At 41.7% G+C, this 24,493-nt stretch overlaps 1 protein-coding gene across 1 annotated transcript in view; it reads left to right on the top strand.

Moving 5' to 3' along the window:
• SLC22A23 (solute carrier family 22 member 23) overlaps positions 1–24,493 on the top strand; it is a 211,116-nt gene that overhangs the window by 105,411 nt on the left and 81,212 nt on the right. The window contains exon 3 of the mRNA XM_068236824.1: positions 2,312–2,466. Within this exon, the coding sequence (XP_068092925.1) occupies positions 2,312–2,466 (155 nt within the window). The remainder of the gene's footprint in view (positions 1–2,311; positions 2,467–24,493) is intronic.

Here is a 24,493-nt window from a genome sequence, read left to right as displayed (position 1 = left end):
TAAAAGTCAGATAACAGCCCTCTCCACGACTAACTTGGTCGGAGAGCTTAATGGCTTGTTTGCATAGAGATAACAACTGGAGTTTCTCAACTCTTCCTGTACTGGAAACAATTACACTGATGTATCTGATCTTAATGTTTTATTTCTTAGCTGTGCTACACATACAAATCATAATATCATCATTTTTTTTTCGCTTCAGTGTCTCTTTAATGGCTAAATTAGAAGAAAAGCAGTAAGCTTTCAGCTACGAACCCTTCGACAGACTGATTCCTGTATCAAATTCTAATATTCTTGCCATAGTCCAGACAATATACTCTGTACAGAAGATGTCGGAGCTATATTAATGATAAATAATATCGTTTATGGAAGTTGGAGTGCACATAGGATGCCTCTGCAGAAATGGAGAGAACAGCCAAATTTCATGCAGATAGTGTCCTGGCCAGGAAATAAACCTGCAAGGTGAATATCTTAGCTGCTTAGGGGCACATTCACTGAACTGTAGTAAAATTGTGTAAATTAGTGTTACCTCCTAGGTAAAACAAATTGCACAAATAGTTGCAGGCAGCACATGGCAACTTTACTGGTACTTAACACTAGTTGTGTAGCTGTGGTTACACTATTTGCACAATTTATGTTATGCTACTTGCATAGAATGTAGAGGAAGGACACCTTTTTTTAGCAGAACAGCATTCTAAGGGTTAAAACACAGGACTTATGCTGGATACACACGGTGCGTTCCCGCACTCGATGCGCCCGTCGATTCGCGTCGTCTCAATTATTTCTAAGCGCATTTCGATGATTGTTAGGTCGATTTACATGTAAAGTATGCCAAATCGACCTAACGATCCATCGAAACGCGAATCGGACATGTCGGAAATAATCAAGTTGACACGAATCGACGGGCGCATCAAGTGCTGGAACACACCGTGTGTATCCAGCATTACTTTTTCAATAGCAAGGTCCCTGCAGGGAGATCAGCATCCCTACTGGTGATGACATTATCTTGTGTTTATTTAATTATAGCAGAGGGGAATGTAAAGGTTTTCTGACTGTGCAGAAATGTCTTCTAATGTGTCCAGAACACAGACAGCTGCTCAGAAATCATTACTGGGTACATTACAATATAAATCCACCAGTTATGAATAAAATGCAATGGCAGCTTTCAGACCAAATAAAACTGTACTTTGGGAACTTATAATTTCTAAATTAATAATAATACTCGTGCACAAAAGCAAATATTATAACTGTGTGGGATATAAAAAGTAGGAAAACACATTTTTATTGAATATTATGTCAGAGTTTAATACCACTTTAACTGTTATAAGTACTGGGTAAATTCCTGTGCGCTACCTACACACTGCAATTTTATCATATCATACCATATCCTTCCTCTATATTTGGTGCATCTTCTCCATCATTGGTAAATTATGCTGTCTGCTTGGTATCTATAGACCTTAAGTTGACACTGAACAATCATTTGCAGTCTGTGACCCACTTAGAATCTTTATACTTTAGTTTGCTGCTGATAGACCAGCAAGCATCTGCAGCAAGCCAATCTGCAGACTATCCCCTCTGAGCGATATCTGCTGACCATGGCCTGTAGATCATGTTTCGCCTAACCAGTGTAAGGTCAAGGTTCACAGATACAGCAATGGATAGATTTTCTTTGTTTGGTATTTTTGCAACAAATGGTCGGATGAAAAGACCATTATCAGCTATTTCAAGTGACCAAAGCGATTGGGTAACTTAACTTTATAAGGAGTTTACAACAATAGATTAGATTTAACGTTTAGTGACCTCAGTCTTGGTTCACATTTGCTGTCGTGGGTACTGTATCTGTGTTATACAGAAATGCTGTACCCCTCTGGGGAAAGTTCCTGTATCCAATGCCACTCTGGAACTTGGGGGTTGTCTGTTAAGAAAAAGGCTGTGTGACTTTCTACAGGTCTATTATTCTGCTGTTGTCTACTCTGGGAAACTATCCTGCAGTAGACCTAGTGTGGAGCAAATGTAAGAACCTATTATTAGGGAAGTTCAATGAGATGCAAATCATTCTAAGATGATGCAGATTTATGCAAATATATGCAGCTTTAATATGGGCAAATCATATTCAACTTTGACTAAATCCAGTTGGTCCATTTTCAGAATTTGCATTAAAAATGTTGCACAAGTTTACATTGTTTGCATAAAGCTACATCAGCTCAGAATTATTTGTATCTCATTGACCATTCCTACCTAAGGTTTTTTTTTAGATTTGTCATGTATGGCTCTATTGCTGTTTCACAAACTGTCATCTTCTTTTCTCTCTCAGGATCGGCCGACGTCTTGTGCTACTGTTTTCTGTAGTCTTGAACTTGATTTTTGGATTTTCTGTGGCTCTCTCTGTGAATGTGACAATGTTCAGCACACTCAGGTTCTTTGAAGGATTCTGTCTTGCTGGGATATTCCTCTGCTTATATGCACTGAGTGAGTATATCTGTGCTGAAATGTGTTTCTTTTGTTTTTTGTATTTTGTATATTTTGAGCTGCCTTTTTTAATCTCACAATGGTTGCAAAGTTGACTAATAAATTCAGTGAAACTCAACAGATAATCATAAAGAGCGCTTACACCCGGTGCTGTATTCAGCTGGCTGGTCTCTGTCAGTTGTGACAAGTGGGTAGCAACAGTTTTGTCTCAGGCATAGCCATCACCCCTGTGATTTAGTATAATATGGGGCATGATGTAGTCTGTCATCACTACTTTCTGTTGCCAGTATGCCTCTGGCAATGGATTGTTTTTGGTGGCACGGGCATAACAATAGCCACCATAGCATCCCTTGAAGCCAAAAGGTCAGCGTGACAACTAGCATTGTTATAAATGCCAGCCTTGCTGTTACTCATGCCACATATTTTCTATATCCTGCAGTGACAATGTGTTTATTGTATACTATTTGCACTCACACGTTCTTTACATACCTGCTTGTGTGCAGAATTGTTTCATTGGAACCCCTTCAAACTCAAATCCTGTTCTATTGCATTCTTTATGTTCTGAAACCAGTAGGTATTTATCAGATCTTACCATTAAATGCATTATCACTGACTTATTCTGGGACAAGAACAGGTAGGACAGGCAGCACACATTCTTCATCTTTACTGTGAGGGCTTTTCGTGACTGAGATCTGTAATGAATATGGTTTCGTATTGGAAATCTTACTGAAAAGCTTCCGAGTCCTGTGGCTGTAACAAAGAACAATGGTGATGAGGGAAACCACATATTTCCTAAAGTGATTCAGAGGTTATTCATGATTGTGTAAAGTGTGCACGTGCCTGAATAGGGTATAGTGCTATTCTGCTTACTTGTAGCCCAACATTTTTAAGATTACATAATTGTTTATTGCAACTGTTTGATGGCTACAGTAGTTGAGTAGATTTCAGGTAATAGGACAAAACCGGAACACCAGGAAGAATAAACAGTTTGAGGCCCCCTGCACACTGCAAATCCGATTTGCAATTCAGATTTTCCCTGGATACTATCAAAAGAAAAACACAGAAAAAAAACGCAGCATGCAGTAATGATTAAAAATCACAAATTGGAATCGCATGTAAAATTACGTCAAAATTGCAAATCGGAATCGAATTTTAGATGTGATTCAGATTTGCAATTTTTAATCGGTGCTGCATGCTTCGTTTTTCCTGCGTTATTCTTTTTGTGTTGATAGCATCCAAATCGGAATCGCAAATCGGATTTGTAGTGTGCAAGAGGCCTAAAAATGGGAGGTAGTGGTGGACTTACTTTCCCATTGAAGACTCAAATTGTCTAATTCATGCAAAATTTTATTGTATACTCCACAAAACAATGCAACACGTTTCGCAGGTATTTCACCCGCTTCTTCAGGCAATTAACAATAGTTACGAGCTCTTAGCAGATATGGATGCCTCTTCAATTCGAGTCTTTAGTAAGGAAGTAAATCCACCACTACCTCACATTTTTAAACAGTTTTTAGTGTATTTTATTCTTCCTGGCGCCTCTGTTTTGTCCTATTACCTATAACAACAAAATGGAGACACCGAGAGCCCAATATAGTGTAGTAAGTACTGGTAAATGGATATGACAAGTAAGTATGTATTTACACTCACAAACGTGGGTTACCATCTAGGCAACAACTATTTCAGCAGGTGGGGAGATTAGACCCGTCCCCACTTAGGATTAAGAGGTCGCTCTCTGTAGATAGGGAGTAAGGGGCAACACCCCTCCACCAAGGGTGGACTCAGGAACTATGTAAGCAGACAGAGGCGCCAGAAGAGTAAAATATACAAAAAACTTTAAAAGGAGAGGAGGCAGTGGTGGGCTTACCTCCTCCAAGCAGACACATACGAATGTTGTGTAAATTCAAACTAAAGATTTATTTCTATACTCGTGCAAGTGCAACGCGTTTTGCGTGCATCTCCCACTTCATCAGGCAATACACAATGAGCTTAAAACTCAAACGGGTCTGGTACAAAGCTCAGCACCTCTGTTATTACCTATAAGTTTGCCCCCCCTTCCCCGAGGAGGGGTGTACCCCCTATTTTCCGGATGACGGAGAGCGACTTTTTAACCTGAATGATGTTGAGTTTAATCTCCCCACCTGCCTATACAGTAGTTTCTTTCAAAGTAACCCTTCCTTGTGAGTATTCATTCAGATTGACTTTATTCTATGTAACATGACTTTAACATACTACCCTATTGTGAGCTCTCGATTTCCTTTTGTTTTTACAAACTGAGCAGATTTCAAATTGTTTTGCTTTTAAAAAAATGAGGATTCTGCCATTTTTGTTATAGCTGTGTGAATTAGTGGGTGCTTGTGAGTATGAATGTGGTAGTAAGGACTATTTCACATCAAGAGCACTTTTAAAGATCTACTTTGAATGCCGGAGCTTTCCAGGGTTTGGAAAAACACTTGGACAATTCAATACTTTTAGCTAGTTCACACCAATCATAATTGTTATAAGTGCTGCAGGTTGCATTGTAGTGATTGTTATTCTGTAACAAGTATAGAAAGTCACAAGTTTTAAAATGGCTTGCAAAAATTGTCAACACTGAAGATATGACAGTTTGATGCGATGTAAAGTAGTCCGTGTACAGCTTGTATAATGCTGTAAATTTGCTGCCTCATCAAAATAACTCATCACACAGTCATTACTATCTAAGCCACTGGCAACAAAAGTAAGTACACTCCATAACTGAAGGATTTAAAAATACTGCCCAAATTGTCATTTTCCCTCCCTGGGGTCATGTTACTCGTTAGTGTTACAAGGTCTCAGGTGTAAATGGGGAGCAGGTGTGTTAAATTTGGTATTATTGCTCGCACACTCTCTTACTGGTCACTGGAAGTTCAGCATGACGCATCATAGCAGAAAACTTTTTGAGAATCTAAAAAAAAGAATTGTTTCTCCACATAAATATGGCCTAGGCTATAAGAAGATTGTCAACACCCTGAAGCTGAGCTTCAGCACAGGGGCCAAGACCATGCAAGGGTTTAATAGGACAGGTTCTACTCAGAACCGGCCCAGCCATGGTTGACTAAAGAAACTGAGTGCATGGGCTCAGTCATATCCTGAGGTTATCTTTTGCAAATAGACATATGAGTACTGGCAGCATTGCACCAGAGGTTGAAGGGGTGGGGTTCAGCCATCAAATTGGTCTGCATGGCTTTAGTACTAGAAGGAAGCCTCTTCTAAAGATGATGTACAATACTGAATGCAAACCGTATGCTGAAGACAAGCAGACTTATGCTGGGAATACACGGGTTGATTCTGGCGCTCAATTCTGCGCCCGATCGTTTTGCCCGCTCGATTCTCTTATCTTTTTTCAATTCACTTCAATGGGAAATCGAGCGGCAAAATGATCGAACGGTGATCGGACATGTCGGAAGTTATCTATCGAGCCATCTTAATGGCTCAAAATCGAGCCGTGTATGCCCAGCAAAAGGACAGGGATTACTGGAACCACGTCCTGTGGTCTGATGAGACCAAGATAAACTTATTTGGATTAGAAGATGTCAAGCATGTGTGGCAGCAACCAGGTGAGGAATGCAAAGACAAGAATGTATTGCCTACAGTCTGGCACGGTGGTGGGGGGCAATCATGGTTTGGGGCTGCTTGAGTGCTGATGACACTGGTAAGCTACAGTTCATTGAGGGAGCCATAAATGCCAACATGTACTGTGACATACTGAAGCTGAGCATGATCCCCCTACCTTCGAAAACTGGGCTGCAGGGCAGTATTCCAAAATAATAACCCCAAACACACTTCCAAAACAACCACTGCCTTGCTAAAGAAACTGAGAGTGCTAGGCTGGCCAAGCACATTTCCAGACCTAAACCCTACGGAGCATCTGTGGGGCATCCTCAAATGGTAGTTGGAGGAGGACAAGGATTCTGGCATCCATCAGCTTTATGATGTGATCATGGAGGAGTGGAAGAGGATTACAGTGGCAACCTGTATAGCTCTAGTGAACGCAATGCCCAAAAGAGTTAAGGCAGTGGTGGGAAAAGGTGGGCACCCAAAATATTGACAGTTGGGGCATAATTTTTACTTTCTCGATGTAAGGGTGTATTCAATTTTGTTGCCAGTGGTTTAGATATTAATGGCTGAGTGTTGAGTTATTTTGATGGGGCAGTAAATGTATACTGCAATTGTGCCTCACGAGATAGAGATGAGTGCCGGGGGAAGGGCTACACGCCACAAGATGCTGGACACAGTGGTAGGTAGTTATAACTTTATGTTAGAAGAGAATCAATAGAATGTAAAATTTACAATGGATTTTATGTTCCAAGAGATGATTTTGCCAAGTCTCTGGGGAAATATTCGCTTGGAAAGTTACTGACTTTCCCAGAAAGAAATACAAAGACATCACATTTTATGTTTGCTTATAATGCCCAGGCCACACAGTTAACAAATATTCATAAGCCGAACACCTAAAACTCCATTATCTGAGTACATGAAGACAAATGTTCCATACTTGAGTGACCGCAATGTCACTATGCTTCCTGTACTCCTTTATCTGTTAAGTGCATTTTGTTCTGTCATCATCTTGTGGTATGTAGAGCTTGACAAGTCTAATGCTGGAAGAACAGTTAAGGACAACGTGATGATAAAGTAGCTTATATTAGCAAGATATGGTGGATCCCTTGTAAAAAGATGATTAACCCTCTGGCTCAGCCTTCAGTTATTTAATGGCTGTTGTCTTCCACTATTATAGTCCTTTTTCTGACCTGAACAGTTTCAATTGTGTTCATGTTGAAATCCTCAGAAGTCTGTATATGCCACTTTCAACTGGTGCTCTGGAGCACTTTGAGGCCATATAGAAGAAAGGCATCTTGTACTCCAATGCCTCTTCAGCTGTGACCTAATCAGCTTCCACTTTTTGGAAGCTGCTTTTAACTATTCGTCATCTAGACATTTTATTTGTATGTGAATCTATCAGTGACATCTTTGGCATGTCTAATGCAGATCTGACCCTCCATTGTGTGTCAAGACCTGATAGAAATGGGCTTTCAACACCCCCAACAAACAGAGCATTCAGAAAGTAACATAAAAGAAACCCTGGAGAACCTTAGTATGTAAATGTAGATAAGTGTTTCACCACCAAAACTGTGCCTTTAGAGTCATAATGGAAACCTCCAGAATGTAAACATTTCCCTTTCGGCTGTGGGGTATTTAAAAACCCTTTGCAAATTGCTCCCACCCCCTCCAAAAAAACCCAAAAACTATACATAGGCCTCAATTCACTAAGCTTATCTCCTGTCTTTAATAACGTTTCTAGAGTTGTTACCATGGTGATAAGGCATGTAGTATTCATTAAACATTTTACCTCAGGCAAACCTAAAGTTAACTCTTCTGTCTTTAAGTTAACTCTCCAATCCTTAAAATAACTCCAGAGTTAAAGACAGGCTGTTAATTAACTGCGTGTGAAAATAACTACACAGGAGGTAAATTAACTACAGAGGAGGTAATTTAAGTAATGAAGAGATTAAATAACTCTCTCACTGTGTAGAGGTAAGTTTTCTCTTGCCTTATTATCTCCAGCATGATCTTAGTGAATTAAGGCCATAGTTGGCTTTTGAGCTTTTCAGCACTCTTTTGTTTTCAGGATTGTTTGCTCACCCAGTTAAGTCTTTTTACTTCTGTTTACTTGTCAGAAGTGCATCCTACTGCTGAAATTCAACTGCCTTGTTTGCATACTTAAAGCTCTGGATTTATTAAGGCTAAGTTCATGATGGGGCATTGCAGTGCGAAAGTAACAGAGGCATTTTAATGCAGAAAGTTGCACTGCAATGATAAGTCTATGCGACGTTCAAAGTGCAAATGGACTACATCATAATACAAGCAATGACAGTGACGTATACTTTTCATTGACTGTATGCTTCACTGTATGCAGCAACGTGTGATGCGACTTTTCCCCTCTGTAGTGTTGCGTTCGTGTTTTTACAGGGAAAGCAGCACAGCTCCTGCTGTGAACTTAGCCTTACCCTTGCTACGAAGAAATGTGAGAGTAGAAGAGCAGGTTTAAATTGTAAATTGTATGTTATTGTTCAGTTGCCAGGAGCAACCATTTAGAATGCTTGTTCCATTCAGCATATGACATATGAGACCTATTTGGCTGCTCTGGGTAGCTGCCATTTGCTAGCTCCAGTTGTATTTGAACCTGTTGTGACAAATCATGGATGCATAGCATTTGATCCTATTTCAGCTCTATATGTAACTTGTGTCTCTTAAGCTTCCCATACGTCACTTGATGTATGGCCAGATTGGCCATTAGATAAATGGGATCGAATTTGAGCAGACAGGGATCTGATGCCCTCCCAAACACTGTCCAGCTATTTATAATTGATTTCAACATGAAATCTATTGCAAATCATCCTGTGCTGCCTGCCAGCCTCCCCCTGTCTCACCTGTCTGCTGGAACGAGTCCTGGCCTCCTCCGGTCTTTGGTATCAGCGTGAGTGCCGTTACCATGGGGTCCGGCACATGTGATCAAGTCCGTACACATCCCATAAGGAATTCGACCCTCAACGGATTCTTATCCAATGTACCATTTTTATTTCATGTCATATAGCGGTTATACAGCATACCATGACCAGCACAACATTTCGGCGAGGTGCCCTTTTTCAAGTGCTTGACCTCACCCGAAATGTTGTGTTGATCACGGTATGCTGTATAACCGCTATATGACATGAAATAAAGGTGGAACACTGGATAAGAATCCGTTGGGAGTCGAGTTCCTTATGAGATGTGTATGGACTTTTGGGTTGTGTATGGACTTTTCATTGGAGGTTTGACCCTCTTTGCCATTGGAACTCCCCGCACCACATTCATCATACCTGAGGCCCGCAGACTACTTTGTGCTGCAGTGTTTGGCACATGTGACCTTAAAACACACAGAACAGGCACAGGGGAGGGCACACTTTACACTTGAGGGGACAACGGCCAGGGGTCTGTCCTAATATGGAATGGCGTTATGCTAGGTACACACTATGAGATTTTGTGGCAGATTTACTGACAGATCGATTTTTTTCCAACATGTCCGATCTGATTTCCGATTAATTTCCGACTGTTTTCACTTCACTGCAATAGGAAATTGATCGAAAAATGCTCGGAAATCCATCGGAAATCAGATCGGACGTGTTGGAAGTAATCGATCTGAAAGTAAATCTGCCACAAAAATCTCATAGTGTGTATCTAGCATGAGCAATGCACACCCATTATAGTTTATTTAATCTACATTATACATTTCACCCTCAGTTGCCCAAACATCACTCGATATTGCGGCCCAAACGACCTTACGATTAGATAATTTTATTGCATCAAAAGATAATCGGTACTGCAACATGGCTGTCTGATCTATCTTTCAATCGATTTCCAGCCTAAATTGGTCAAATGGATCGACCGAACATGCGGGAAAATCTAGCTGCAAGGGCAGCTAGATTTTCCCGCATGTTCGGTCGATCCATTTGACCAATTTAGGCTGGAAATCGATTGAAAGATAGATCAGACAGCCATGTTGCAGTACCGATTATCTTTTGATTCAATAAAATTATCTAATTGGAAGGTCGTTTGAGCTGCAATATCGAGTGATGTTTGGGCAACTGAGGGTGAAATGTACAATGTGGATTAAATAAACTATGTTTAGGTCCTTCAGTGTATTCTGTGTCAATCTTTTCTCTCAGTAAATCTACATCCTCAAATTTGTCTTCTTCCTCAAAATGGGAGTCCACTGTGTAGTACATTCTATCACCATCACAGTATGACTTTATAAGATATCATTGTTATTTTATGTTAAAGAGTGTTTTGGATTAAATACTTACTGTATGTAAAATAATGTTGCAGCAGTGTCATCTCTGTTTTTTTTTTTTTACTATAAATGAACATTTCTGAGATTTGAAGAGGTTTGTTGCTTGCTTGTGACAAGCCTGTGAGGAAAAGTTGAAACCAAGGCTGTTGTACTGTATAGCAGCTGCTGGTCTGTTTACTGTTATCCTAATGCATGATTTACAAGTTTGTGGTTATGGTACAATATTAGAATCCAGAAAGGAAGTTGTCTCAGCAGTGTAGGTTTCTAAATAAATGTAAGCAGCTATCAGTTCAGAAGTGGGATTACTCATATTACAGTCTGGAAAAAGCAAATGTATGTTGCTAGGATATTCTTGAAGCATAAAATCCTATTGGAATAAATGGTGGCCCAGCAGCTATTGAATAAAGCAGTATGAGCTTTGTAGTTTCTGGTTTCCCCTTTTGATAATATGCTAGAATTAAGTGATTACTGGTCAGTTTCCTCTTTCTTATCCTATTTTTCAAATCCCTCCATGCATAAATAAGGGCAGTTAGTGGGCACTCTGATTAAAGCGGTTTAAAACTTGACATAATATTCAATAAAAACATGTTTACCATACGGCTATCATATTTGCATTTGTGCATAAGTATTATTATTCATTTAGAAGTTATAGGTTTCCAAAAGTACAGTTTTTTGCTTTGTGAGCTGACTTTGCATTTTATTAATAACTGGTTTTATTTGTTGCTGCTTTGCAAGCAAACATGCTTTCAGTGTCTCTCTGTCTCCAGCAGCTCCTGTACAGTTAGAGAATGTGTCACATTCCTCACTTGATACATTTAAGTAAACACAAGATAACATTATCTAAAGTTCGGATGCCTCTGCAATTCACTGCGCTCAACTTTCAAGCTCTGTGTGTAACCCTTCAATGCTGGTCTAGTAAAAAAAAAAATGCTGGTTGAATATAATATGCTGTAAATAATGTTTTAAGCCGCATCTACACGCGTAGATGCGGCCGCGATATTCCTTATCAATCGAGCCGCTGATGTGGCTCGATTGATAAGATCAGACAGGACGGATCTTGCTTCCGCCGATTCCCTGCTCGCTCCCCGCGAGGGGACAATGGCGGGGAATCGAGCGGCAGATAAGCGGCGCTGGCGGGGACGAGCGGGGAATCGAATGCGGTGCACGCGTGGCGAGCGGGGACGCGGCGGGCACGCGGAAGAGGCGATCCGGCGGCTAATCGAGCCGCCGGATCGCAGCCTCATCTACCCGTGTAGATGAGGCTTTAGAGCAAAGATGAAATGCAGGGTTATATTCCACTTTAATCTTTCTCCTTTACTGTCATCTGTCTTTAAATATGTTGAGTCGTTTACACTAAATCCATGCACAAATTTTTTCTTAGCTCTCTGTAGGCCTTCAGTGGTGATGGTGTTCTAGGAGGAATTATGGAGAAGCATGTGATTAGTTTGATCAGCTTATAGATTTGCAAATCTCTGATTTGCAGTGATCATATCTTGCTTTAGCAGAATCAGAATCACATTAACTCGCCAAGTACGTCGATTGGCTTGCCCGGAATTTTTTGTGTTTCACATTGCAAGGCAGTACCATAAATGACATACTGTACATGTAACTAAAGTTCCACAACGATTACATTCATACCAGCATGAGAGGATACATTAGAGGAGACAAAACCTCAGAACAAGCATTAAAATAGAAGGCTAAAGTTCCACAGCAGTGCAGTTCTGGGGGGTTGGGGAGGCGCTAGATTTCAGCAAGAGGACTTCTTGAGGGAAGAAGGCGCCTGGTGGTCCTGGAGGGGGTGGATCTAAAGTGGCGGCCCGGGGGAAGAGGCTTGAAGTAGCGCCTGCCTGGATGGGAGAGGTAGTGCAAAATCTTGGTGGCCCTCGTCCTCACGTTTGTGGTATAGAGTAGATCTAGTGGAGGTAGAGGAGCACCAATGATCTTTTCCGCTGTGTTGATCACTCTGTGGAGTTTGTACTTGTCGTTTGCTGTATACCAGACTATGATTGAGGAACAGAAGATGGACACAGTGGTAGTGGTGTAGAAGCTGGTCAACAATTCCAGTCGCATACCTAATTCCTTCAGTTGGAGCAGGAAGAATAATCTCTGCTGTGCCTTCTTCTGAATATTGGTGGTGTTCTGCTCCCATTTTAGGTCGCTAGTTATGGTTGTGCCAAGGAACCTAACGCAGGGGACTCTAGTGACCTCAGGCCCATCAATGAACACTGGAAAGGGGTGGTAGGGAGTTTCACATGATCAGGACTAGCAAATCAGATACTTACATATCTATCACCTGACCAAACTGATCACATGATTCTTCATGAGTTCTCCAAGACCATCAGTAGTGTTAGAGCATGTTTTGCTCTAACAAAAACTTGCCAATGGTAAATAATTAGCTTTTAAAGAATGGTCAAAGCCAGAAAACAACTTTTATCAAAAGCACTCGGTGAATTGTAGCATAGTAAGGTTGTGGGTGTAATGGGATCACTCCACCACTTACATCTTGTTTACAATATAGACGAAAAGTGTTCATACCCTGTTATTATTATTTAGTATTTATATAGCGCCGACATATTACGCAGCGCTGTACAGTGTGTGTATATATATATATATATATATTGTCTTGTCACTAACTGTCCCTCAAAGGAGCTCACAATCTAATCCCTACCATTGCCATATATCTATATTATGTAGTGTAAGTACTGTAGTCTAGGGCTAATTTTTTTTAGTGGGAGCCAATTAACTTATCTGTATGTTTTTGGAATGTGGGAGGAAACCGGAGTGCCCGGGGGAAACCCACGCAGACACGGAGAGAACATACAAACTCTTTGCAGATAGTGCCCTGGCTGGGATTCGAACCAGGGACCCAGCGCTGCAAGGCGAGAGAGCTAACCACTACGCCACCGTGCTGCCCGGTGGAACCCTGTTCTGACCACCAACACTTTACTATCTGCACACTTGGCATTACCTGCTCCTCCTCAGAAGTATCTGTTGCACACAGTTCTGCTGAAGAGATTGCTAACCATTTATACTGTATATCCCACCAATCACCAGGATCTTCTGACGTGTAAAGTGGCTATTGATGCTATTAGTCTATCCACATGCTTAGTTTAACTTGCTGCTCCAATGCACCAGTCACTGTTGCATGCATGTTGCTTGCCCTTTCCTCCAGCCTAGGTACTCCTGTCACCCCCAATGATTCTTACCTCTGCATCAGCTGGTAAAGCAGCCTTGCTATCATCTCAGTTTAAAGTACTTGGTGCAGGGACCTTTACTTAGAAACTGCTGCAGACTGTTATCCTCTTGGCACCTTCTGTGCCCTACTGTGTAGCTTTAGGTCTGGTTTTCCAGATTTCATGACATTATCTGGGGCAGCACAGCATCAAGAGTTGCCAAACTACTTTGGGAGTTGGCATCTTAAGGGAAATTTAAATGAATGCAATGTGGCCTTCTTCCAGCCTCCTGAAGTCACTTGCCGTTATCCCATGCTGCTCTATTCAGCCACTCCGCCCCTCTGAAAGCTGCATGCGGAGCCCCTTGTTACATGCCTCCTCCTGTGGCAGGATGCGTTCTGCGCTTGCTCACTAAGGAAAAATTGCTACTGCCTGTAACTGGCTGAGTAGGCTAGCTTTCGAAAGGACACAGCTGTCGAACAGAGCAGTACAGAATGGCGGAAAGGGACCAGAAGGACTTAAGGGGCTGGAATAAGTCCCAGGTAAGTTAAACAGACCAGATTTATTTCACTAAACAGTCCCTTGTGCTTCATAATGTTTAAACTGCTCTGAAAAGATCCCAATTTGCACATCTGGAACTCTTGCATTATTTAACTGCTGCTGAGGTACACTTGACTTGGTACATTTGTAATTACCAAAAGGCCTATACCTATAAAATCAAGCTCTGACACTATTTAGTGCTTGTAGAGTTCTAGGACCATGTTTGGCTCTGAGGTTTGGTCTTTTGCCACCTCACATGTAGTGCGTAGCATTATCATTTTGTCTTGGATAATATGCTTTGTTTACAATTTAATTTGCACCTAAATCCTCTCTGTGTAATGCAAGGCTTCTAATTGAATTATGAAAGCTTTTGATCTAGGTACCAGGGTGTAATGCAAGCACATAAATAATTTTATTTCCATGTGTTCTGACTTTTCACATTCACATGCAAATTACCCTGCTTAGATCTACACAAAACCCTGTTTTGAGAACAGCTAGGAAGGAACATCAAACAATTTGATTTTTTTTATGTAGGTTAGAAATGTACTCTGTATGGTTCCTTAATTCTGATTTTACAAAAATATTTATTTTCAGATAAAGTGAAATGTATATTTCTGCATTCAGATGTGTTCATACCTACTAGTAACATGGCTAATGATCTATCTCTGGTTTCCATTGATTTTAAAATGGCAATAATTTAACTTTACTGCTTTACGTCTTCAGTAGGTTACAGCAAAAAAACGTAAAGGGACTCCGAGCACCTCTCATGGGTATGCCTTTAAGACAGACGACTTCCAACAAAGTTGTGCTATGACCCCTCTGGAGGAGCCTCTTGCAATGGCCATGCATGTCACTTCCTCTTCCTGCTTCATTCAGTGATGCACTTCTCTAACTGAGATGACAGGGGTGACCCAGAAGTTATAACATAGCCAAGATGGCAGCCGCGATTTTTAAATTGAAATTGAATAAAAACTATTTGGTGTAGAACGGTGATTCAGGAGGAGAGCACTACAGAAAGGTATGCATCTTTAAGTACTTTGCAGTACTGGTTGGAGTTTTAAAGGCATACCCATGAGAGGTGCTCAGAGTCCCTTTAAGGCTGGTTTCACAGTGGGACGTTACAGGCGCACGTTAGAGCAGCCTGTAACGCAGCCCACCGCACAGTAATGAAAAATCAATGGGGCTGTTCACAGTGCGGACGTTGCGTTACATTGTAACGCTGCGTCACAAGACAACGTACTGCATGCAGTACTTTGGACGCGGCTGAGCCGCGTTAGACTGCATGCACATGCTCAGTAATGTTGGGGAGGAGCGGAGAGCGGCCAGGCACATGGCTAATTAATATGCACTGCACGTTATGACGTGCAGTGTTTACTTCCTGGAGCAGCCGCTCTGTGCGGCGATTGGCCGGCGGGACCACGTGATGCCGCATGCGCACAAGAGTGCGCATCACGGCATCACTGACGCCAGAGTGAGCTGCACAACGCGGCTCACTCTGACGTCCAGATCCAGCACCACCAGGCGTTCCGTTAGGGGGACGTTATGCGACCTTAACGCCCCCTCTAACGCAACGTCCTGGTGTGAAATTAGCCTAAAGGACACCTGAAGTGGGAGGAATGTGGAGGCTGAAATATTTATTTCCCTTTAAACAATGCATGTTGCCTGGTTGTCCTGCTGATCCTCTACCTCTAATACTTTTAGCCATAGACCCTCTGAACAGACGTGCAGATCAGGTGTTCTAACTGTAGTCTGACTGGATTTGCAGCATGCATGATAGATCAGTAGGATGCCAGGCAACTGGTATAAATGTAGCAGCCTTCATATACCTCCCACTTCAGGTGTCAATTAAAGCAGAACTCCAGGCAACAATTGAAAGACAAAATGGCGATGGTCAGTAAGATGCTAATAATTTGAGTTGATGCAGATTTTATGTTAATTTGATGCAAATGTATGAAACTTGTCCTGTGTTGGACCAGTGAAAACCTCCAGCTTCTGAATTTGAATGGTCTAATTCCAAAATGCATACAAATTACATAAAATTTGCATTAACTCAAAACTGCCAGCATCTCATTGATATTATCTAATGATGAAATACTTACAACCCTCTGTGATTCATTTTGGGATTCTCTTCTATTGTTTCACACTGTATTTTTTCACAAAGGTTCCTTTGAGAGTAGTTTGTTAGTCATTCTGGAATTGGTCTGTCTGAGTCAAGTAACCATGCAGTAGAAATACCGGTTACCTGCTTTAGCAACATGGAATGACTAAATACCATTTCCTTGCATATATGACTTTAATGTAAACCCTGATACATTAAAGTCATATATGCAAGGAAATGGTATTTAGTCATTCCATGTTGCTAAAGCAGGTAACCCTGATACATATTTGCAAATACAGGTCCACTTTAAGCAGCAGTCTTATCACATCATCATTTGATTTAGTAGTTAAATGGTAGGGAAGTGTATGATTCTGCTATGGTACATGTGGTGCACACCACTGCCATCCTGCACTGCCATACACATGAACAAAGTACATAGCAAATCTTCATCACTGTATTTCACCTGTATATCTAGATGTCTAAATGGAGACCTGCCTGTATTCGCAGACAAAGCACAGTGATTTGCATTGTTCTGATGAATAAGTTTAAACAGAGTTAAATTGTCCATTGATCATCTTTGTTTTAATAAACTTTGAATTGTAGCTTATTACCTTAGTCAGAACACCAGAACAAGCCTCTGCATATAAGCTATTTCTTTAATCAAATTGATCAAAAATATAGCTGTACAAGCATGTGGTAAGCGTGTGTATATCTCGGGTTCTGGTGAGAAAGCTGAACAACACTGAACAACAGGATACCAAAGCTTCAGGCTGAATGTAAATCAAAACCTGTCTAGACGGATCTTGTACTCACAGGAATGAACGTGAGCAGTGGCTGCGGCCTGGTCACCTCCCCTCCTCATGGGTGTAAACGTGAAACCGGCATCAGCAGATAGGCCAAAATGTAGGACGTTTCCTGCATGTCTGATGGACCTTTAGGGCCTGTACACACTGGCTGCGTTGCACTGCAATATAATCACATATGTTTTTTCAAATGCAAAACCTTTTTAAAAATAATAAAAATCGTGATGAACTGTACACAGTGGTGCAATTTTAGAAAATCCCGATCGCAGTGTCTGCAGTACTTTTTTGAGCACTGCGTATGATGAATCACATACAAAAATGAGATGCGATTGCGGTGCGTTTTTTTTTTCCGAGGTCAAATCTCAGGAGACCTTGCAAATTCCTGTTGAAGGACATTTAGCCTATCACCAATCACAAGAAAATCGCAAATGCATTGCAAAAACGCAAGCATGCGATTTTGCGCTTGCCGGTTTTCAGTGTGTTCACGCTCGAAGTCTATGGATAAATTCCAGCTAACTATATAGTGATGGTTTTACATACTATGAAGCCCATTGCTTTTAGCTTTGTCTAATGAGGATGAGGTTTTGTTCGGTTTCTGTTGCATGTCTATCCGGCCACATACAGTTTGTGTGATCTGCAAGGATTTCCAGCTATAACAGATTGATTAGGAAAGAACCGCATCTGCAAACAGGCAGAGTCGTTTAGTGTAACCTGTGTGTAGAAGCTCTCATAGTCTGGTTTTTGGAAATAAATACAAAAGCGATTATTATGGAGCTTTGAGAAGTACACCATCTTTCAATTCCCATGAGCCTCCTAAGACGTACAATGTGTGTGCATTCATAACAGACCAGCAGCTTTGTGGAGTTACTTATTAAGCCATTTTATTGTCGGTTTCATCTAATTGCCTGGTCAGTACATGCCTTCTGCTGTAATTAGTTGTTAATTGTCCAACCAGCTTTAGCCTTGCACTGTGTGAAAGTAACCAGTATGCCTACTAAAAGATAATAGCTCCCTGGAAAGAAGGGGAAAAATGTGATTTTGACAGTGTTTGCCAAAGTGTTTGTTTGCCACACTGTCAGCAAACACTGCTCATCAGCCAAATTCTCCTTGTAAAGTTTTTTCTTTGTTTGTCTTTGCTTACAAGACTGGTTAAGAAATAGAGAGAAAATGGTATTAGCAACTTATGGCTTCAAAAGGATCCTAGTTGCATTTCTCTGCATCTGTTTACACACAGTAATGTCACCTTGCTGCTCATCACAAATTCAGAAGACAGTGCAAAAGATTTAATGTAACTGAGGAACTGGGCTGACTGCTGTGGTTTGTGCTGAAATAAAAAATACCCTATTTCACAGGTTCTCAACAAGCTGCCATTGTGATTTTTTTTTTATTTCTTTATAATTGGGGGGGGGGGGGGGGGGGGTGTTGGCATGATAATTAAGTGGTTAATTGTCTATGGTGTGAAGAGCAGGCAATTACTTTGAAACTGCACTGAGCACTTTTGTGTATTAGTATGCAATAGGATCCTGTGTGTAAGGATCCACAGTGTAAGTTTCTGTTATTCAATGTTTTATCGATGGAAATTAAAACCCTTTGAGACACTAGTTGATCCCATTTTATATCCCTTTGGCGGTGGCCACACTGCATGTGTAGTTTGATTGAATGTTTCCTGCAGCCACCAGTGCTCAGTGTGGGAAATCTTTCACCTGATGTAGTGCTGAGGATTTGATTGCTTTTACTGTATGATAATTGTGGATCATCGGTTTATCTACACATCTGTGTGACTATAGCGCCTGTATTTACTGCTTTATACATGGTTAGTACGCTGTTACAATTAGTTATTACTGCAAGATAAAGACAAGACCTGGATTGCTGGATCATTGCAGCTAAGCCCATGCTGACCCAGCTGATCCCCCTCCTGTTATGTTGTGCCCTGCACTGTCATCCTTCTGCTCCCCTCTGTAGCAACATAGCGTGTAGCTAGCCTCTCTACACTAGTGATTCCTCTGTACAGAACTCTGCCCTGACCTGTCATTCAAGGGATCAAGTCCCCAACCTTGCAGGTGACAATAATTGTGTATGATGTCTAATGCTGGGAATACACAAGTTTTTTTCAACATATTTACTGGTCTATCCATTTTCCGATAGTTTTTCCGATCAGTTTCCATTCACTCCTATAAGAAGAACGATCAAAATCAGATCAGACCTGTCAGAAATTATCTATTGAGCCATCTATCTGCCAAAAAAACTCCTCGTGTATTCCCAGCATATGTGTTCAGCAATGCACCCCACAAGGAATCATGGGCCACCACTTCTAGTGAGTGATAGTTCACTTTGCTACTTGGAGACACCAGGTAACAGCTCTTTGACACACTCCACTAATAGCAGGGGGAACTAGTAAGACCATAGAGGGAGATAACTGGAGGCTGAAAGGTCAGTGAGAGGCCATGAATCAGGATAGGCTGATGGAGACAAAAGGTCAGGCCAGGCTGATGTCACGGTGACAGCTATGGGGCAAAGGCAAGTTCAGGCCAAAGTGAGAGCTGAGAGCAATTGGGATAGATCTAGATGGTTGATGTTGTCAAAGCAAGTGGCAGGCAAGGGAGTGCAATATCAAGATGTGGTCAGAAGTGGATACAAAAGATAAAGGCAAGGACCAGACAATCCAGGTCGTTAAGACAGAGACCGACTAGTAACATGTAAGGCAAAAATTAAAAAGACTGCCAGGGAAAGCTGCTAGTGGAATATCAGTAAAATTGTACTATTGGGCAATAAGTAGTACGATAGAATATACGTAATTTTTGCAATCACTTAACATAACCCTATTCTCACACTACCCAATCCCTAACCATCCGTCAAAGGTCAAGGTACCGTAATTGTTTTTGTAGGAAAAGTATTAAAAGGAACCTGATGTGTGAGACCTTTGGAAGCTTCCATATGGATTTCCTTTTTAAACAAGTTGCCTGGCAGTCCTGCTGATCTTTCTGGGCAGTAGGGTCTAAATCACACACCTGAAACAAGCATGCAGCTAATCTTTTCATAGTCGTCATGGACATCTGATCTGCATGCTTGTTCAGGGTGTATGGCTAAAATTATTAGAGGCAGATAATCTTTAGGACAGCTAGGCGATGTGTATTATTTAAAAGAAAACAAACATGTCAGCCTCCATATCCCTCTGACCTCAGATTCCCTGCTGGGGGATTTATAGTGTAGGAAAAGGCCACAAGGCAAGTACTGGCAGATTGTACTGAGAACTTTAGATTTGTAACTGTGCCATCAGTAGGCAGATTTCCTTGTAACTAATATCACATGTTGTGGACAGCAGCTCCCCTACAAGGATACAAACTACAAGTAGAATCCTGAACTTAAGAGTTTGTGATATTAGGCTCTAAATGTAGGGTTCTGTATATAATAAGGCAATAACCTACAGTGCTTTTCTTCTAAGTGCAATATTTGTTTCCTTCTGAACTGTGTATAGCTTGCTGCAGAACTGGTTAGCTATTATAGTAATCACACTAGCCACTCTATTAAGTTATTACAAAGAGGGGGTGGGAGTGGAGATGCCATTGGTGTCTATACACATCCCGGTTCAAGGTGATATTTGGAAAATGAAGGGATTTGCTAGGAGATGATAAGTCCTTATGGTTGGAACCAGTTCTCCACCACTGCATGAAGCTGATTCCAGTTCTTTCTTTTCCTGCGCAGAAAAAGGAAGAAAGGTGTTTACCATGAACATGCTGCTGTCAGATAAATCTTAGAGGAGAACAGTGAAATAAAAAAAAAACTGATCCTATACCTGTTGCCAAGAGTTACCTGATCTCCATCATCACTGATACTCTAGGGCAGTAGGCAGTGGCATAACTACAGTGCTTTGGGCTCCAGTGCAAGTTTTATACTGGAAACCCCAATCCAGCGCTGTATGTATAATAATCACATGATATACAGAACACAAAGACTAGATTTTCAAGGGAAACCACTGAGCGGGAAAGGTGAAGGCAGAAGAGGGAATGGTTTAGCACCAATAAAGCAGTAATGCAGTCACTGGAGGGGAGCTCCATATGAACCCTGGTGCCGTCACAGCTTCCACATCCCTTATTGGTTTCCCCCCGGACTCTAGGGGAAAATAAGATGATCCAGAAATATGATTGCCCCACGCTGTGCCCTCTATTTCAGACACAGAGGTGTGGTGACAGAGGAAAGAAGCCAGCACTATTCACAGTTTTCTACTGCTTGGGAAGAAATCATAGTACTCCTGTGAGATACAGTCATGATTTTCTGCCTAACCTGGGGATTTTACCCTTGAAAAATAGCCCCTTCCCTAGGTTGGGGACAAGTACCCTCATTCTTTGTTAAAGTGTTCAAGGCAATTCTTGTAGTGCCCGATACTCTTACTCATTTACCTGGAATAAGTACGGTATGTAAGACAGGTGTTCTTGCACAATTCTTTTATTTATAATCTGCATACCCCAACTGAAGTGAGAAGAATATGGGGGCTGCCATGTTTATTTCCTTTTAAACAATACCAGTTGCCTGGCAGCCCTGATGAACTATTTAGCTGCAGTAGTGTCTGAATTACACCAGAAACAAGCATGCAGCTAATCTTGGTATTGGTACTGGTATTGCTTCAAAGGAAATAAAAATGTCAGCCTCCATATACCTCTCGCTTCAGTTGTCCTTTAAAATAAATGCTCGTTATAAAATAAAAGTACACTTGCACATACGTTATCATGTTCTTTTACCCACAGACTGCTGTAAAAATAAATAGAGCCATATACCCCATGGGCTTTAAAGGAGCACTTTAGTGAGAGGTATATGGAGGCTGCCATATTTATTTTCTTTTAAGAAATACCAGTTGCCTGGCAGCCCTGCTGATCTATTTATAAAAACAGTGAAGAGGCGGCACACAAATGGCTTGCTGATTAAAGCGTGTATTAGTGGTGGAGCAACACTACATGTTTCGAACCATCACGGTTCTTCATCAGGTGTATGAAGTATGCTGATCTATTTGCCTGAAGTAATGGCTGAATCACACGAGAAACAAGCATGCAGATAATCTTGTCAGATCTGACAATAATGTCAGAAACACCTGATCTGCAAATGCTTGTTCAGGGCCTATGGCTGAAAGTATTAGAGGCAGAGGATCAACAGGATAGCCAGGCAACTGGTATTGCTTAAAATGAAATAAATATGGCAGCCTCCATGTACCTCTCACTAAAGTCCTTAAAGTTATTGTGTGCGGAGACCATCTTCCCCTACACCTTGGTTCAGACTGTGACGTATGGTGGGACTTTTCACATCACCATTATTTTCTACAGCCAGCCATCAGAAGCCCCAGCCTACATCCTATGTTATAGGATACAACTAGGTACGGAGGCAGACTGTCTCCTCACTCAGCTATATTTAGTGCCTAGTAGTCTTCTGCACACCAGACGTTCATCCACAGCAAAAAGATGTGGGATTCTGGTCACTAACGATTGTCTCTGTTGGACAGGCCACTTTTACGTTTTAAAATGTGCATCCTCAGATCCTTATTTTCATTGTATGTGACTATGCCTTTTTTATTTACAGGATTAAAAAAAATGTTGCAGTGAAGATTCAGTTGTTAGGAGGTCTTGCCTGTACACGCTGTCTACATGTATAAAGACATGCTCACAGGCTGTATTTGAAATTCTTTCACTTATGCTTGATCTACTTTATGCAACCAAAGTGGCCTAAGAACACCTGCGCACACACACACATACACATATTTATATATATTAACTCGTGCTAGTCTTTGTAGTTGCTAGTATTCAATATAATCAGAGGTGGAAAAAAAAATCTGAACAAGCTTATATCCGTTACATAAGTTATTTATTTGTTAAATATTGGTAAAAAAAATACCTTTCAGTTCCAGCCTCCAGATATGTCTCTAAAATGAAGGGGGACATAATAGAGAGCCTTACATTGCCGACTCTGTTTTACACTGGAAGGAGTACTTAATGGGAAGATCCATAAACATAAACAGGGGCGTAACTAGAAATCATGAGGCCCCACGTCCCTCCCCCCCCTCGAAATATTATAGAATGGAATTTTAGACAGTATCGAAGGCACAAATGATAAAATGGGAAAATCCAATATTTGGTCAACATTGGAAGCGAGCGCGGTGATAACAGCGCAGAAGATTTGGGCGCAGCCGGCGCCACCATAGGCAGTAATAGGAATTATGCTATAGCGGAGCACAGTGAGGAACTTCAGTGCCGTCAGAAGACTGAGCTGAAGTTACTTTTAAAACACTGTAATTCGGCCACCAGCAATAGCTGGCAGCCGAATTACATCATTCCCCACCATCCACCTTGACCTGGAGGGGGAATAGTAATTAGCGCTGCTGGGACTTGTGCAGGAGAAGGGTAAACCGTATAGCATCTGTATCCTGCATCCAAGTCTCCCAACGGCGATTTCATTGGTACGCTTATGCAGAGCATACAAGTATGACATCTGGTTGTATGCTAGTATGTTTCAGACTCGCTATGTGATATGATTAACCCTCTGGGCGATACAATTGAATCGCCCCGGAGGGGCCGCAGCACTTTTTTTTTAAAATTTTTCTTTTTTAAATCGTAGCGAGCCCTGGGCTCGCTACATAATAGCCGCTGCGCAGCGGCATCCCCCACCCACTCCGATCAGAGTAAGCAGGAAATCCCGTTCAGAACGGGATTTCCCTCTGGGCTTCCCCGGTCGCCATGGCGACGGGGCGGGATGACGTCACCGATGTCATGGACGTCATGACGTCAGAGGGAGTCACGATCCACCCCTCAGCGCTGCCTGGTACTGATTGGCCAGGCTGCGCAAGGGGTCTGGGGGGCTGCACGGCGGGTATCGGCGGCGAGCGGTGGCGATCGGAAGTTACACGCAGCTAGCAAAGTGCTAGCTGCGTGTAACAAAAAAAAATTATGCAAATCGGCCCACCAGGGCCTGAGAAATCCTCCTGCGCGATATACCCCGAGCTCAGCTCGGGATTATCGCCCAGGAGGTTAAGGACCATTGTGAGTCCAAAATATGCTGGCTCTCTGGCTGTACGTACCGTAACCTGATTTAACAAAGGTGGTTCTATCATTCGCAACGGACATGTGTGGAAATTCCTTCCTTCATCATTGTTTGGGTCTGAGTTGCCTGGTTCCTGCACTGCCCTTGTAGTAAAGGTTTGAGCAGATTTCACCAACTTTCATTCAATAGCAATAATACACTACAGTACAATGCAAAGTGAAGCAGCACTGTGATGATTTGCTCAGCTGCCTGTGCAGGCAGCCAGCCTTTTGACCATTGTGTAGGTTTGCATGCTGCAGGACTCTGGAAAGAAGAGCTTCTGTCAGTTTTGCAGCTTGTGCTTGCAGAGGAATTTGCATATGTTGTCATGCAAATTGCCTGGCCACATTCATTGGAGGCGTGTACTATAATTACTATGTCTTTCCCACAATGCTTTGCTGTTCATAAGGATTTTGTCCTGTGTAACACTCCTGCCGGGAGTGTCAGCCATGCTCTTTGTTTGAAGATCAGCTTAGAGTAATTCCTGAATCTGCGCTAGGCAGGT

The sequence above is a fragment of the Hyperolius riggenbachi genome, chromosome 5 (genome assembly GCF_040937935.1).
Source record: "Hyperolius riggenbachi isolate aHypRig1 chromosome 5, aHypRig1.pri, whole genome shotgun sequence".
Lineage (NCBI taxonomy): Eukaryota > Metazoa > Chordata > Amphibia > Anura > Hyperoliidae > Hyperolius > Hyperolius riggenbachi.
The sequence above is the reverse complement of the archived record's forward strand: the minus strand, read 5'-3'. Positions and strand labels throughout refer to the sequence as shown.